The 17,188-nt window shown below is 44.7% G+C and overlaps 1 protein-coding gene across 1 annotated transcript in view; it reads right to left on the reverse strand.

Moving 5' to 3' along the window:
• bmper (BMP binding endothelial regulator) overlaps positions 1-16,498 on the reverse strand; it is a 24,728-nt gene extending 8,230 nt beyond the window's left edge. Inside the window, exons 1-4 of the mRNA XM_019274334.2 lie at positions 15,570-16,498; positions 10,912-10,997; positions 2,634-2,733; positions 8-90 (exon numbers count right to left, since the gene is read on the reverse strand). Coding sequence (XP_019129879.1) covers positions 8-90; positions 2,634-2,733; positions 10,912-10,997; positions 15,570-15,675 — 375 coding nt within the window. The 5' untranslated portion in view covers positions 15,676-16,498. The remainder of the gene's footprint in view (positions 1-7; positions 91-2,633; positions 2,734-10,911; positions 10,998-15,569) is intronic.
• Between the last annotated feature and the right edge of the window lie 690 nt (positions 16,499-17,188).

A 17,188-nucleotide genomic window follows, 5' to 3' on the forward strand; every position in this document is an offset into this window, starting at 1 on the left:
CACACACCTGACAGCGTCTCGTCACGCAGGGTTTGGTGGAGCTGGTCCACGACACCGAGCTGTTATAAGATCGTCCGTCCAACATGCAACCTGAGAGAGGAGAAAGAAGAGAGTCTGTTATTATACGACACATTCAGTTTTATTATTTTGACACCATGTAACATAATATGTAATATTTTATCTGCCAACGCAGCATTAGCACTTTTCTTTGGACATGAGACTTGATTTAGAGTCGAGTTTCTGGCCACCTGATGAACATAAGTACAATATTTTCATATTTAATCTCATTTTAACTCATGAGGAAAACATCTGGCTCTTTAACTTTCTGCTTTGATTTCTCATTAGTGCGTAAGAACAGTAACTGTGCCACAAAAACCAAAACTACGAGCTGAAAGGTTCTAAAACTCTCTGTAGCGCTGAGGGGATCTGTGTTATTTGAGCCATTGCTAATACAGAAATATTGATTAGTGCAGCATTAAATTTTCTGGAAGTACATGACGGTATTACAAAAGTACTAACGGGGCATCAGCAGCTGTGAACTGGAACTCAGAGCTGTTTTTATCACGTGTTTCAGAGTCGAAACATTCTTTCAAAGCTGTTTCACAAAGCTGAGAGTTCTTTAAGACCTAATGATTCAAATTTAAGGTGTGAAGCTTTTCAAGGATTACTCCAGGATTTTATCAGGTCCTGACCTGAATGTTTTTTCTACCTCAAGTCAGTGGATGTAACAAGCTGCTCAGTAACTCCACACCCCACTGACCCGTCCACTCAGCACTAAAATGAATAGCCTATTCATTTCACCCCCATTTACAGTAAGTGGTCTCAGATCAATGTTTAACTTTCCATACAATGAAACCCGATCACAGCCATCGATCTGCTTTCCTCGGTGTAAAACAAACCCCGTGTATCACGGCGGAGGAGGACATGCAGCATTTTAGAGAAGAAAAGATCAGATTAGATGGTGAGAGCTCCCTCGGAGACTCAGATCCTGTTCATACACTCAGTCCTCACTAAGGCAGATTGATATGACAGCACGTCTTCTTCCCACTGTGACGTATTTTAAAGAATACTGACACATAACGTTCATTTTTGAGTCTAAATGTCGGTTAAAAGACGTTTTTTATGAATACACTTCAAGCCAACATAAACTGCTTCATAAAGGCAGTTTTAAAGTAAATCGTTCCCAATAAACTGATGCAGTCTGGCCGTGACGCTCTTTAATTGTGCATGATTTCATGAAAGTGAGAAAACAGTGATATGACATGTTGGATTTGGGGTGTGAGACACACACAGGGGTCCTAAACTTGGTCACAGTGGCCACAAGTCGACCGCACAATAGAAAACTTAACACGGGTTTCCGTGGCGACGAGGGGCTTTCCGCGTCCGGGTTGAGCTCGTTCCATCGCTCTTAACGAAGTGCTGCGTCGTAAAACGCCGAACTGCAAACAAAAGGGCCGCACCCCTGCTGTGTGTGTGTGTGTGTGTGTGTGTGTGTGTGTGTGTGTGTGTGTGTGTGTGTGTGTTTCTAAAGTAGCACACAGTGTCATGAACTCAGAAAGAGCGGGAACAACGATGTAAGTTTGTGCTCCCTCTAACAAACACTTCACGTCACAAACCACCGACTATTTTTACTGATTTTGGTGAAACTGGATCATATTTTATGGAGAGAATGTTTTCTTGGTTTCCCCTCTGAGGGCTGATCCGCCTCGACTCTCTGTGATTTACAGAGAGCAACTGATGATCAGTGTAGCAGCCTTTAGATAGTTCGCTGAGTTAGTTGTTAGCTGTTCTGAGGAGGTGATGGGGAACGCAGAGGGTGAGTATCTGGGCTCAACAAAGGCAGAGGTGAGGAGACTGAAGAGGACGCTTACTAAACGAGAGTGAGCGAGCAAGAAGCCGCCGGACAAGAGTAAATGTGGGACTGACTTTTAGTGGTTGGTGAGAGCTTGGTGAAACAAAAGGCTGAAAGACAGACATCTTACATAAGTGTATGAAAGTGTGACTTTAACTTCAGGGTGAAGATTAGGCTCAGGATTAGGATTAGACGTCGATTACTGCTCGACGGGCACCTTTCTGTTAAACCCCAAAGTTTAGGATCATCACGCTGAGTTAGGGTATCTGCAAATACATAAAACCTGCACGTGTAACAGTAAGCAGAGCCGATGTGATGTGAGGAGAGGATGAGGATCTCAGAGATGAAGGCATATTGAGAAGTTTCTGGCTCATAAAAACAAAACGTATTTCTGGGGCCCGTAAACCCACCGGTGAACCCCTTCACCAGCCGCACTGTCTCCACACACTGCAGCTGTGTGTGTGTGTGTGTGTGTGTGTGTGAGGTAAATAATATATCTTTGCTCCCACAGGTCATATTTAGGCCGGGCTGTTTCAGTACTGTATATAAAGTGGTTCCTGAAGGGTGTGTGTGTGTGTGTGTGTGTGTGTGTGAGGCTCTGGTTAGCATCCATGTTTTTATACTGCTGTGTTATTACAGTTTGCTATTAGTGCAGCTGCAGGTACTGTAGTCCTGTAATAAACCATCCCAGGTTCATTATCACAATATCATGGTGGGAAAAAAACAAAGGAACAGAGAGGGCTGTAAAACTTTCTGTCTGTGTCCGGCCGTCTGTCCTCACCTTTACACCTCTCGCAGCAGGCGCCGGTCTGTTTCACCACCAGAGCACAGTCCTCAGAGACCAGCGGACATTTCTCCTGTTTGCAGTCTGCCTTCCCATCCTGCAGCAGAGAGACAGAGAGAGAGAGAGAGAGGGAGATGGTATGCCGTTATTACAACGCACTCTTTCGCCCTATTTTCATTTAGTTTGACTTTACTTGATCCCTTTAGTCTGTTATTTTTCCTGGTGGAAGTCAAATTAAAGCCAAATGTTGGAGGAGGAGGAAGTTAAAGACACAAGGAGCTCCTGAAAAGTCTCTAGAACGAACATTTTCACGACTTAATAAGCAGCTACGGTTGGGGGAATTAAAAAAAAAGGCATCTTTCAGTGTTATTTATAATGAAGTGTTGGTGTGGTTTGATAAGATTTGATTGACGTTGGCCTGGCAATCACAGATACGAGTATTCTTCCAGGTATTTAGTCATAAACCAAAGCGTTGGACACATTTGAAAGTCAGACAATCAGTCGTGAAAAACTTAACGCCAGTTCATCCGATATTTGTTGATACTGTCATCACTGAGCGCGTGGCCAATAGAAACACCAAACCTGGACAGTTTTCACCTGATCTGTCAGACTTCCTCTCAGGTTTGAAGTGTGCAGCTTCAGTTTTCGGAGTAAAAAGTAAAAAGTGACTCAATCTTCACAGTTTAGCTGTGAGTTTTCACACCGACTCAACAATCCTCCTGTCACCTTTCACCAACGTTTCCCGTCGTCGTCCGTCACCACCACTGACGGCACCGTGGGACTGGACAGAATCTGCGCTCGTTTAATCTGACTTCGACTTTCACACCCAACTTTTATTGCTGATTTTATCCACTGTGTGTGTGTGTGTGTGTTTTATTTTACACACTGCGAGGGTTTATAAAGTTGAGGCTGGCGGGTCTCATGGCCCTGTGGCCCTGTGGCACTGTGGCAGGCGGCTCTAACGAGGACGGATCAAAGGAGGGCGAAAATAAATCGGGGGTGGTTTAATATAGCAGCAGCGCTCCAACTAAACCCCAACCACACTGAGGACAGATGAAGTCATGACAGAGGAGGAGGAGGGAGGAGAGGGACAGAGATGGAAAGAGGGGATAGAGAAAGTAAAATAAGCAAGAGGGAAAAGAAATTAGATAAAGGGACGAATTCAGATTCAGCTTCATTTGCCGGAAACTTTCCATGTGAACTCAAGCCGGAGGAAACATTCAGGAAACCTTCAATGTGGCTGAATCACAGACAACTTTAGGCACTTTAACATCTAATATCTATGTGAGGCCTCTGTGATTTATCCAAACTGATTAGATCTTGGATCTGATCTGAGCACAGCACCATCAGTCTCACTCCGGTATATAAATAAAAGAGGAGGAGGAGGAGGAGGAGGAGGAGGAGGAGGTCCAAACCACAGAGGTGAGAGTCTGGTCAAATGAACAACACAGCACGGGGAGAAGCTGCAAAATGTGGTGGAGCAAGGAGGTGCAGCAGTTCCATCTTTGAGCAACAGGTGCTAACAAAATCCAAAACGTCATGTTTCTAAACTATGGAGAGGGAAGCTGATTGGCTGATTGAATCATCAGAACAAAGCACGACATTGTTGACGGTCGGATCGACACAGAAAGAAAAGAAGAAGAAGAAGAGATGAAAGATGAAAGAACAATCTGTTCTTTTCAGCTCAGTTTCAGCTGCAGGAGTTGGGTTTAATTTTTAGTTCCTGGACCCAGAACAGCTCCTGAAGTTGGACTTTCCGATGGTCCATGAATTGTCAGGTTAGAGTAAGCCGTTCTGGACGTTACCGACTGCTCAAACACGACACATTCCAACATTCAGTCAACTCTAACAGTCACACAACAGTAAATATAAAATGGTCACGTTATGACCTCGTATCAGTCTAATGAGTCTAATCGTCACTGGAAACACTAAAACACAATGAAGAGTGAGTTATCTCACAGAGCAGGTCTAGACAGAACTCTTTGTTTTTCAAGTCCCACCATGAGCAAAACTTCCGTCCATCTGCTATGACTGGATGAGTTCAGAGTTCAGAGAGAATCAGTGTTTTAGTTCGTCCCTTCTGAGCTGCTGTAGAAAGACTTCTGGAACTTGCCTGAGTGAGAACGTTTGTCTGCATTACCTCATTGCAATGCAACAAAAATCAGAGCATGCACGATGACTGTGATGCTTCATGTCTGAGAGCTGTGACGTAAAGAACACGTGACTTTTATTAAATGGACTAAAACACTGGACTGATCCTTTAGGTAACTGTGGCTCTTTGGTCGCCAAGGTCACGTCCCTCCTCCTCTCTCTTGCTCCTGGTGGTGTTAGTACATGTGACCCCCACCCTCACTCTCGCCCTTCTTGTCTCAGGGTCAAAGGTCACAACGGGTCACCACGCCTTATAAACACTCGACATACCACCGCGGCACCAAGGCCAGCCGACTGGACGGCTGTCTGTTGCCGAGGGTGATGACCTCCACCCCCCCAACACACACACACACACAAAGTGGGATAAAGTGTTGGTACGCTCGTAAGTGTGTGTGTCAGAGAAAGAGAAAGTGTGTGTGTACACGCTACAGATTCAGACTTTTTATTTGAAGTTTTATTGACAATAATCTGATGGGAAAAGTTCAAATATTACCTACAAGGTTTTCACCCAGTAATGACGAAGCGCACATGAAGTTCATGATTTCAGTATTCTCTGAGTTCAGCTTCTCCGATGTGAGAATCTTCTGACAAAACAAGACATGTGAGGACGTCAGCTCAGACTTTAGGCCTGATGAAAAAACGATACATCAATAATGAAACACTTGCAGTCTGTGCAGTGACGTAATCTCTGAACGTCACGGAGACACAACGTTTCAGTGTGAGACAGAAAGTGTTCAAACGTAATCAGGTTGAATCCACATTTCAAACGTGATTCAATCATTTGTAAGTGAATTAGCTGAAGGTTAACGACAGTACGCTACAGTCACTCCGATTATTGACTCAGACGACGTCCAACCAGAGAGAATAAAGTTTCTTTTTGGTGAGAATATTTTAGAAATATCAAACAGGAATCCAATAAAGTGCAGATAATAAAAGTCAGAGAGGAATGTCCAGAAACCTCCAGGAAATGTTTCCACGAGCTGCAGAGGTGAGTTCACGTTCCAGACTTTGGACGGGAAAATTGATCTTTATTGATCAATTTGAAAACGTTGTATCAACATTAAAGGAGCGTTTCTTCTTCATTTGGATGACAACCGGGCCGTTTGGCCACTAGGAGGCGACAGCCGGACTATTTTTCCTCCTCAGTGTTTTTATTTTTCTTATTTCTTCCTCTCTCCTCCTCATCATCACTCTTTCTCCCATCGTCCATCATTTTCTCCTCCTCTGCCTGCAACCAGGTTTCTTGATTTATTTCTTTTTTCCATGACAAGCATCACTGGTCTAGATATTATAGAATTTATTTTTCTCTCATCTGTTTTTTGCTATTGAAAGCCTCAGCCTTACCCCCTCCTCTCCTCTCCTCTCCCCTCCTCTCCTCTCTCCTCTCCTCTCCTCTCCTCTCTCCTCCTCTCCTCTCCACCTTTTCATGCTTTCTCTCTGTCACGGTGAAGGATAGAGAGATCAGTCAGGGTCTGTCAACACAGGAGAGGAGCTCTCAACTTAAAGGTCCACTTAAGCCCTTGGATGTCCCCCTCTGCCACTGTGGCCTTTCACCTTTCACCCTTCCTCCAAAACAAACAGGTCACGACCCCCCGCCTGAGAGCAGGAGCCACGGTAGCTTAGGGACGAGACGGGGAAGAGAAAGACGCCGATGGGAACTGGTTTCCCCTGAAAAAAGCCGTTTCAATGAGTCGTCTATTCGGCCACAGGAGAGCACTAAAGCAAAGTAATAACGTCGCCCCCAGCTGGTCGGAGTAGTAGACAAGTCGCACATTGTGGCCCCCTTAGAATCCAGCTCATGTCCTTGTTCCAGCTCCTCATTAAAGCTACATGATGTTTACACTGAGTGAGACACAAGATGCATTTTTTGGCTGCACCGTTCAATTAAAGTCAAATATTCTATATGCCTTGTGCATCATGTTACATACGCTGTATATGTGTATATGTATTTTTGGAAACTTTGGACTCTCTGCTCCGTGAGGGTTTGAACAAAGTTTGGCTGCACAGCGTAAGTTTGGGTCGACTGGAAACGAACAGCAAACTGCATTATAGTCACTCGTATTATTTCATACAGACAAACAGCACTGCTGAAAGTCTGAGGGTGCAAGAAGCTGTAAATAAAATGAGTAGGTATCAAAGTTATGTCTCTAAAATGTGAAACCACGTCTTCATGTCGCTTGTTTTGGTTTCCCAACCGCGTAAAATGTCATTATAGCAAATATTTGATGATAAATTATGATGAACTGATGATGTTAAAATCCTGTTCTGCCCTCCTTTCCTTCATTAAGACTCTTCTAGTACAATAATTAAGTTAGTTCGTTATATTTCTGATCACCAGGCTGCAGTCTTGTTGTTTACTCGTCCCTTTGTTCTCAGCCTGTCCTGCATCTTATCTGACCACTCAGACACATCGCTTCGCTTCATCGTCCTCGTTTCCTACCTCTCAGTTTGCAGTGAGACAAAAAGAAGAATTTACAACAAAGTATATTTATTTATTCATATTTATATTCATACTGACTGATATTTTCTGGATTATTCATTGTAGGAAACAGAGCTGGAGTTGGTTCAGTGTTGTACGGAGGTTGTCAGGTGGTTATCAGGTGGTTATCAGGTAAACCCCGCCCCTCCTGTATTGATCAGCTACTGTTTGAGTTGGGACACTGACAGGAAACGACCTTTGACCTTCCTCTCAGATCGATCACAGCTCCCGAGTGTAAAACTCCGTCAGTTTGTCTGGAATGTTTATTTGATCGATTAACGGGCTGCTGTGACCTCCGACCTCCTCGCTGCGTTTACTGCTGGAAATAATGAAACAGCCTGTTCTGACTTTAAACTGATATTAAATCCCTGCAGGACGAGAGCAGCACGTCAAGTGTTGGAACTGTGTAACCTTTCAAACAGAAACTTAATCACAGATTTGTACGACAGCGTCAGTTGACTCATTTCTGAGAGGAACAAAAAACTGATGCAGCCAGACAAAGATCAACAATGTGATGCCAAATTTCAAAATATTTGAGAACAAACACATCTCCACTCATTTTACACTTCATATCTCTCTTTTTAATAATGATTTTGTGCTTTCACCACAAGTGTCAGGTGTATTTTTCCTTTCCTCTCCTCTCACGTCACGTCTACAAATCCACATGTAGGACACAGATCTCAGGCGTCTCGTCGTCCTGGATCATACGGACATTTATTTTGGTCGGAGTTATTGTTTCTGTTGTGCGGTAACGCAGAAAAAAACAGACCGATTCGAAAAGTGCACTCGTACAAACACCCTCAAGCCAGACAAAAACATTCCTGTGGACGTGATTCAATGACAACATTTTCACTTTGTCTTTCTACAATTCCGGTTTTTGCGACAGATTGCGGTCATGGCAACTGAAACGCTTGGTGGATGTTAAAGAAAGATCGTGGTTAGAGGGTTTTTTTTTGTGAGAAAAAGCAAAACATTAATTGCAGGACGCAAACTCCACCACCCTGACTCTCCACCTCGCCGCATTTAAGACACAATAGTTCCTGCTTCGAGCATCGGCGCTGGAAGTAAATAAATCATGAGAAGTGTTGCTGCCGTCATAATTCCTGTAGATTTACTGGCCTCACTTGCTCTCAGTTGGTGAAACGTCCTATAACAGTTGATTTGTCACCTGGATTCACACTGAAACTGCAGGGAGGGAGACAATATGAAGAATTTACAGTTTTTTAAAATGTTAAAAAGTGAAAAAAACTGAAGGAGCCGATCTGACGGCGGATGAGCGATGGGAGGAAGAGCCGATGAGAGAGTGGAAAAAGACACAGAGATGAACAGACTGATAGACGAGGACGATGAAGAGCTTGACGGAGATGGACCGACTCCCTTCCAGATAACGGATCGTCATGGCGACCGGCCTGTCAGTCAGTCTGTCAGCCACATCCACTACTGGCCCCATTACAGCGCCGGGCCTCACCCCGACTCACACAATGGCTCTTCTGTATGTGTGTGTGTGTGTGTGTGTGTGTGTGTGTGTCCCTACCCACAGAGCCATTAGCAGGTACTCTGGACCAACTGAAGAGCTCACACACCACCACCACCACCACCACCCCTCCATGTATGAGTGACACTGGAGCCCTGATAGCCCCCCCAACCCCCTAAAGACAGCATGGCGACATGAAAAGTCAGTTTTTTTGGGGGGCGGTGAAGGAAGTGTAGTAAGTGAAAAAATACTTTTTGCCAAAGGCCTCATTTAACCTGATTTTAACCTGGATGCATCAAAAAGTTTCCTCTTGCTGTGTGAGTAAACAGATTCATCAGCTGACGGGAGCTGAAGCTCGTCACGCTGCAAATCCATCCATAGAGGTGAAATAATAATATTAATGGTAAAAGGAGAAACTTTGAGATGTTTCTCTGGCAAAAAAAACTTTAAAAGCTCAACTTTTATCACATTTAGTCTGATTTTCACCTGCACTGCCCTGTTTTCTTATATTTGAACAAATGATTGGATGAAAACATGGTTTAACCTGTGTGAAGTTTGAATGCACGGCAAACAGACACGAATTGTTTCAAGATTTGGATTTGTGTCACGCAAAGAACAGAAATCTTTAATCATTTGTCATGTGTAGTATTTTTTCTTTGACTTGGCGACCGATGAAAGTGAAGCTGATATCTGACTGATAAAAAAACAAAAAAAAACCAACATACATCTGAGGTTTAAAAAGTTTTTAGGAGATAAACAAAAGCCAAATTCAATAAAGATTGAGCCCTGGATGTATGGAAGTTTATGTGTGTGTGTGTATGCAGGGTGTAGGTGATGTGTGTGTGTGTGTGTGTGTGTGTGAGGGGGGGGTTAAAGTAGAGATGAAAGGCCGGCCATTGCCTGCTGATGACTGATAGCATTCAGCAGGGCTTTGGCTGATGTCTGCCTGATAACACAGAGGACGGCTCAGTCAGACGAGAGGAGCCTCACGACGACGACCAATCGGAAGCCGACAGGATCGGAAATAAGGAGATGAAAGCTGTATTTGCATTTGCCATGAATCAGTGTGAGTCTGTGTATAAACTGTACATACATGCACAAGGTGACATAGAGTCCCATTATCAGAAAATAATAGGCGACATGGAGGCAAATAGCGGCCTTGTGGAGTCCCCCCGGTTGCCTGGCAACTTCTTGGCGACAACAAAACTCTGGGAAGTCACCGCGACACGTGACGTGGTTTCCACGGATTAAACAAACTGAATATAACGTCTTCATTGGTGAGCTGATCAGAAACGAGCGTTATCCGTGGACATGATGAAGATACAGGAGTATTGTGGGGATGCAACAAACACACATGGACTTGGACTTGTGCGGACACACACACACACACACACAACACCCATGTGCTTCCCGGAGGGCAAACTGCCGTCACGTGACGCAAAAAAAAACTTCTCTTTCAGCCGGTGTGGAGGCAGTGACACAGAAAAGCCTTGTTGCTCCATTCTCATCCCCCTAAAAACAAAGAGCTCTGCAGCAGTAATGTGGTGGCAGAGGGGTGGTGTGTGGGTCAGGGGTCAAAGAGCACATGTTCCAGGGAAAAGTCGTCCCCTTAACGTTTTGTAGGCCCGGTTTTAACAGCCGGGGCCGAGTCAAGACAGCGTGACGACAGGCATGTCTGTTAAAATAAACAATCCCCACTTCATGTTTCACTGCCAGTTTGTTGTAAATCCTCAGAAAACAGTTAAGAGTTGCATTATAAAGTCATTTCCTGCACTCACAAATCATTTGCGCCCGTAAAAACGCGTCAGTTTTACTGTAAAGCACCACTTACAAAGTGATTCACTGCCAAAACTTATCATCAAATCAAACAATCCACACTTTACGTTTCACCTCACGTCCCGCCAGAACCTGCATTTCAAAGTCCTGCCGCGGTGTTGCAAATCTTTCACAACCTCCCGATAAGAAACGCCACGCAAAGCTCGATAATCGGCTCGACAAATATCACTATCAGGACTTGAAGAGGTCATTTGGAAAAACCTGAAGCAGCGTGTTACACGTCGAAGGTGCCAAGAACAAACAGGGCGAGTCGTTCAGCTGCGTAAATGCCACTGTGCAAACCTGTCGGCTCTGCAACATGTTTGTGAAAAAAAGTGAAATGAGTTTGTTCTCACCAGACACACGCAGGTGATGCAGGGGTTGTCGGTGATGTTGGGGATGTGGAGGACTTCTCCTTCGTTCTCGCAGCTGGCCTCGGTACCTGCGAAGGACGGCAAGAAGGTGGCAAAGGTGAGATGAAGGCCGAGGGCGGGACCGAGACTGAAAAATGGGTCTGGACCAACAATTGTGACCTACATGAGTCTTAAATAAACCATGAACTGAAAGCAGCTGAATCATGAGCAGAGACAGGATCGTTAAGCTGCACTCAAACAGTATTTTTTATATAAAGCAGAGCTGCTCGTAGTGACAAAGAGAATTATCACCCAACCTGCTGTTCCATTCAGGGCTTCGGAGTTTATTTAGTGTCCTTCATTTTGGTTTTATGGCCCACAACTCATTGCCTTCATGAGCACTGACAGTAGCCGTGTTTCCATGAACCTATTTCCAAGTGTCGCATTCGAAAGGTTTCATGGAAACAACATCTTCTGATTATGTCACCTTGTTGTGAGCTCTTCTTGGGGTTTTCCGACAGCACCAACTACTTGAATTACTTGAAATTTAGTTGAAATTTGTTGATACATTTGGATGGAAACACAGCTATTGTGTTGTGCGAGTTGGTGGAGACCAAAGCAGAGCTAAAACGGACTAACGTTGATCAGATGCACAAAATCACGACTTGAAATGAATCCTGCCGGATCACGTCACCATGATGTGATCACATGTCCCCACCAACATGATAACCCAACTACTAAACTCTGACCCAGGCCATATAGTTTATGGTGCGTTTAAAGCCGATGTGTTTTGAGTCCGGTTTGTCTGTCCAGGTAAAAAGCAGTGATATTTAAAGTGAGGTCTTAAAAAACGTGAGTCAGTCAGTTTGTTACGAGAGCAAATGTAATCCGAACCAACCACAGGAAACGACCCCAAACAAAAAGGTTTATGGGTCGAAGCAGACAGATGTCAACAGAAAGAAAACGATGCTCAGCTGTTTGTTCGTGTGTCACGTTTGTTTGGACTCTCTAAAATGACAACTTCCTTCCTAGTAGGAACTTATTGTCACGGGCTGGGAGTTGAACCGAGGTCATCGGGTGAATTCCCACCCTTGACCGCTCTGTTTGAGCGTCAAACTACTTCCTGTCTCTAGTCATGTGTCCTACAGCTGATCCTATCAGGAGAATTTCTGTCAGTGTTTGAGCATGAAGCGTCGCCTTTGGCGTTCAATCTCACGATACGCTGGACTACGCAAAAACTTTGACTCTCCGATGTCTACCCAGATCTGCTTCAGTTTTTCTGTGTAAAGATTGAGTCTGTCCACTAACACGCCCAGTTATACTTGTCAGCAAACAGTGTCGACATAAAACGAAGGACTGAAACATTTGGTCAGTCTCCTATCAGGTGACCTTTGACTCTTGACCTGCTGACTCACCGTTTGACTTGTTGTCACTTTATGTTGATGATGCAGGAACTGACAAACAGTGCACAGGTCGGTGTTACGCCAACACATTCAGCTTTTAAAGAGTCTCAGAGTTACTATCAATGAGCAGATTATTAATTATGTTAGTTTGTGGTTAGAATTCACGACCGACAGATAGACAGTTTTGTTTGCCAAAGATATTCAGATGAGCTGGAAACATTAAAAAGACAAAAACATTGTTTATATATTATCTAGCTACCTAAATCTCTTAGTGTCATTTCAGCCTGTAAAATCTTTATAAAACCTAAAAAGCTTTTGTCGACCTGAAATCAAGGACCTGCTGCTTTTCTCTTAATCTGCACGTGTGCCATGTGAGAACAGAAAGATTGACAAGTGTGAGTTACAGGCAGTGAGCTCAGCGGAGAGTCACACGACACCGAGTTAAAGATCTAAACAAAGTTTATATCGGGGCCGTAGTGGACTAAATTTAACTAAACTGGACAACAATAGATCCTTACAGCAGCCAGTGCCGTCTTGTCTCTGAGTTCAGCTGAAAAGCAGCCTGTGGATTCTGGCAGAGCAGACTGACCCTGCCGACTCCACCACCACTGTAAAATTTACAGCCTTTGAGTGTAATTAAATTGGCAGGGCTGTAAGTGGTGGTGGGGTGGGTGGTGTAAGGGTGGAGGGTGCCGAGGGCAGACAGAGGGGGTCGGGGTTCGTCCTCAGACGGACAAAACACCTTCCAGCTTCTGTTTTTAACTGATATCCATCCATCCAGATCCATTTGTAACATATATATTCGTCTTCAAACCTGTTTCACTTTGACTGAAATAACCTGAAGCTTGGCAAATGAAACAAAGATGAAATAAGACAAATAAAGTCGAGCTGAGAGGCGTAAACGGGGCCGGAGCTCGAGGACAGCGGGGGGACTCCAAACTGTGACCTCTGTGGAGTTTAGAGGTCGCTGCTCGCTCTCCGAGCCGGATCGACACTTCCATTTCAGATCCAGCTCGATCTAAGCCTGACACATCTCTTACTGAATCGATATCGAGTTAATCAAACGTCACATATAACCCAGGACTTTGAATATTAACCCTTTCAGTCCCATGTGTCGTTTGGCTCCTTCCTTACATCTGCCGTCTCAGAGTCTATAATTAGCTTCAGACGTGCACGAGTTGCACATTTCCAGAGACGCGGGAAGAATTCGGATCTTTTACTTAAAAGTCCTCCTACTTTCTATTTAATATTCTGCAGCATTGTTTAATTATTATTATCGATCTTTGATGTGCACGCATCATTTTATTGTCTAAGTTGTTCTAGGACACTTAATACACTGTTGGGTAGTTGCATTGATAACAGTGCATCACATTTTGTAAGGTCATTGTGTTTTATGTCAGATTTGTGCTGTACAGTAATAAACTGCATCACAGAATAAACACGGCTGTTTGAAAATGAAGAAATCTGTGATTTGAACAGATTCATCAAGGATGATATCATAGAAATGTAGAATTGAGGTTTGCCAAGAAAACTTCTGATATAAAGTTTATTACAAAATATTGGCACAGTAATCCAACTAATCAGTGAAGTTTACAACTGAGGAACTTTTATTCTCCCCTCAGTCCACGTCCAGCTCCTGATCAGAGTGTGTGTCGTATCACAAACAGTTCAGATTCAGTGAAGCCTTTGCAGAGTGACACAGGAGGTGACAGGGATGACAAGCAACAAGTGGACCTGGACCAGATTTAAGCCATTAATGCTGCGGTTACAGGATGACCTCTGTACCCGCTGCTCCACCTGCTGCAGTGACACATTCAACCAGCGCGAGACCTCGAACCAGCCAGAACCCTTCTGGGTCTGTGGTCGGGGCAGACAATAGACGAGGATGATACGCTGCATATTTGGGATGCCAGGTGGAGGAATCTGATCTGCTGGGATCATAATGGTGCTGCCTCCTCAGCTGATAGACAGGGAGGTTGGTTGGTTCTCAGAGGTTTCCTCCACTGTTTCATGTCAGACAGAGACCACAGAGATCCATCTGGTACAAGTTTCGTCCTCTCCATCTGATTCCCATCTCTGTGTTTGCTTCAGGAGCAGAAATGACAGCTGAGAGGGGGGAACCCTGATCATCAGATTATTTGAGACCTTATTGATATTAAATTATCATAAAAATGAACTACTGTCGTCATGGAAACCCCCCAAAATGACCCACAGAGGCCCTAAACTAAATAATAACCATAAATAAAATGTGTTTAATCTCATGTCCACTCCTTCCAGCGCCAGAGGAGACATGCAGGACTCATGCAGCGCGCAGCACCACATCCACATCCACATCCACCTTTCATTCACTCCGTTTCTATTATTCTCATTTCTCAACGGCGCTGCAGGGCAAACAAACGATATCCTATGATGCAATGCGGCTGTCAAAGGAGAGGAGCCGGGGAGGGAGCGCGTTTTTACACCGGGAGAGACGGAGAGAGGCGGCGGGAGAGGTCGCGCTCAGGAGGGAGGACAGAGAGACAGGACAGGCCGTTAAATCAGAGCTGCTTAAGGAAAGTGATTTACACTTTTACAGCCTGAAAAAAAAGTGGTTTAATTATAACCTCCAGCGGCGCAAACAACAATTTGAGTAAAGATCACTTCTAACTTTACGCACATCTTTCATCCTAAAGATCTAAATGCTCGGATAATTTCCTTAAGTTTGATATAAATGACTTTGATATGGAGGATTTATGTGGGGCAGAAAACTACCTCTGCAAATAACAAGGTCTGCTGCAAATAACAAGCGTCCCAGGGTGGGTTCTTTGGTGGTATTTCTCTCCAGCGCAGCCCTGTTTCCACTCCAATTCCATGTAGGGAGGTAAAGGCAGGATAACCCGGGTTAAACTGAGAAAACAGGGTTATTATTCAGGGCTAGGGTGCCACCTGAAGAGACAGATTCAAGATTAAAAAACGCATTTTACTGACTTTTGTCTTCGCAGAATATATTTAGGATAAAAACACAAATTAGGAGCATAAAGTATAGAAGAAAAGTTGTAAAATAAAAGTGTTTCTGCGCATTTTTCTGGCTTGCACCGAGCTGGAGGTCATATTCTCGGGTTCATGGGCCCTTTAGTTGACCGCTGCTAAGCAGACAAACAGACTGAAGCAGCGCGGAGATGCGGCAGACTAAATAACCGGGGGTTTGGGTAGATTTTACGCACGGCGGTGGGTGTTGTGATGTGTTATTATGTAGCCATATGATCCCTTTAATCTTACCTGTAATTAGCGGTGAGGAGGACCGGGGCGTTTGGAGCAGCAACAAAAAGCAGAAGAAAAACCTACAGGTGGACCAGGAGGGAGGGTTCAAGCAGCGGAGCAACATCCTCGGGTTTTCTCCAAGAAGGAATAAAGAAATGAAATCAATCCAAAAGGGAAAAACAGATCCACGTTCAGCGCAACACTTCTTTATTCCAGGCCAGGAGGGAGAAAAACAAAAACCCTCCTCAGCTTGTCAGTTCTGCGCTGAAATGCAAAGCGACACTCAGCCAGACGCGCGGAGATTAAACACCGACATTAAAATGACAAAGACGCGCCGGCAGGCAGGAGACAGCGGCGGAGCTGCTCGTGTCATGTGCGGAAAACAGAAGTCCGGGGATGAAGACACCAAAACATCTAAAGATCAAATCAGTCTCCAAATCCTGCGTGTGCGTGTGTGTGAGGATCCAGAGAGGAGCAGATCTGAAAGAAAAAGGTTTCGCTGCGCTCCGGCAGTCAGAGGATCCAAACCAAAAAGTGTCGGAGGTGATCTGAGCTCGGATAAACAAACACAGCTGATTTAGAACAGCTGGAGAGTCTGAACGCGGCGCGGGCTCCCTGCGGATCAGGCAGCCAGTGAAGTTTTTCCAGGAGTGGACTCGCTTCACTCTGCGCTCTCAATCCAAAAGTCCGTTTGGCACACGGATGCTCGATGCGGACTGTCCGGGACGGAGGAGTGGACTGCAGTCTCTCTCTCTCTCCTTCTCTCTAATTCTCTCTCTCTCTCTGAGCTCTGCTGACCGGCCTCTCCTCCTCCTTCTCTGGTATTAAAGCGGACCTCTGGTGTCGGAGCGCACCACAGAGCCAGAAAGTCCTGCCTCCTCTGTGAAACCCGGGACCTCCTCCTGCTGCCTCCAGACCTTTCCAAAAACCTCCTTTTTATAAATCCTCCAGACCCTCTCTGGTCCTCTGCTCCAAGATCTCCTGCGGACTTTGTCCTCCTCCTCCTCTTCCTCCTCCAGACCTTTTCCCAAACCCTGCAGACCTCCTTTTGTTATTTTAAGTTTTTAATAATCACAGTGTCTCTGCTGCTATCAGCCTCTGTCTGCTACTGAACCTCTGTGTGTGTGTGTGTGTGTGTGTGTGTGTGTGTGTGTGTGAATGGGAGACCAACCTCCTGCTTTGGGATCCAGTTTCATTACCAACAAACCAGGGGAGCTACATGTGCTTCATGTCTTTATGTTGTAAATGTGTTGGAGGAAAAGAAGAAGAAGTAAAACAAAGACACAGGAGGACTGAAGTTTGGCAGAATCTTCCTCTAATGAAGAAGATCTGCAGGAATTAGAAAGTGAAGAGCTCTCCTTGCTGAGGTTGTTCCTGCAGCACATCTGGCAGGAGACAGAAAGACACATTCTCTTTCTGTATTTTTAGATCTTCCGACACACAGACAGACTTTTATTTCTTTTTCGGATTCCGAGTATTTCTCACTTGATTTAGAAACGAGCGAAGCCAAAACAGTATGTGGACACTGCTGTCCTCGTACTTTTGTGGACTTTTGGTCGGAAGAAAAAACTTTAATTCTACATCTTACAGTGACATTTTGAACAATAGTGTCCGTCAAACTTTGTGCCAACAGTTTG

Source organism: Larimichthys crocea, chromosome XIII, assembly GCF_000972845.2.
Source record: "Larimichthys crocea isolate SSNF chromosome XIII, L_crocea_2.0, whole genome shotgun sequence".
Classification (NCBI taxonomy): domain Eukaryota; kingdom Metazoa; phylum Chordata; class Actinopteri; family Sciaenidae; genus Larimichthys; species Larimichthys crocea.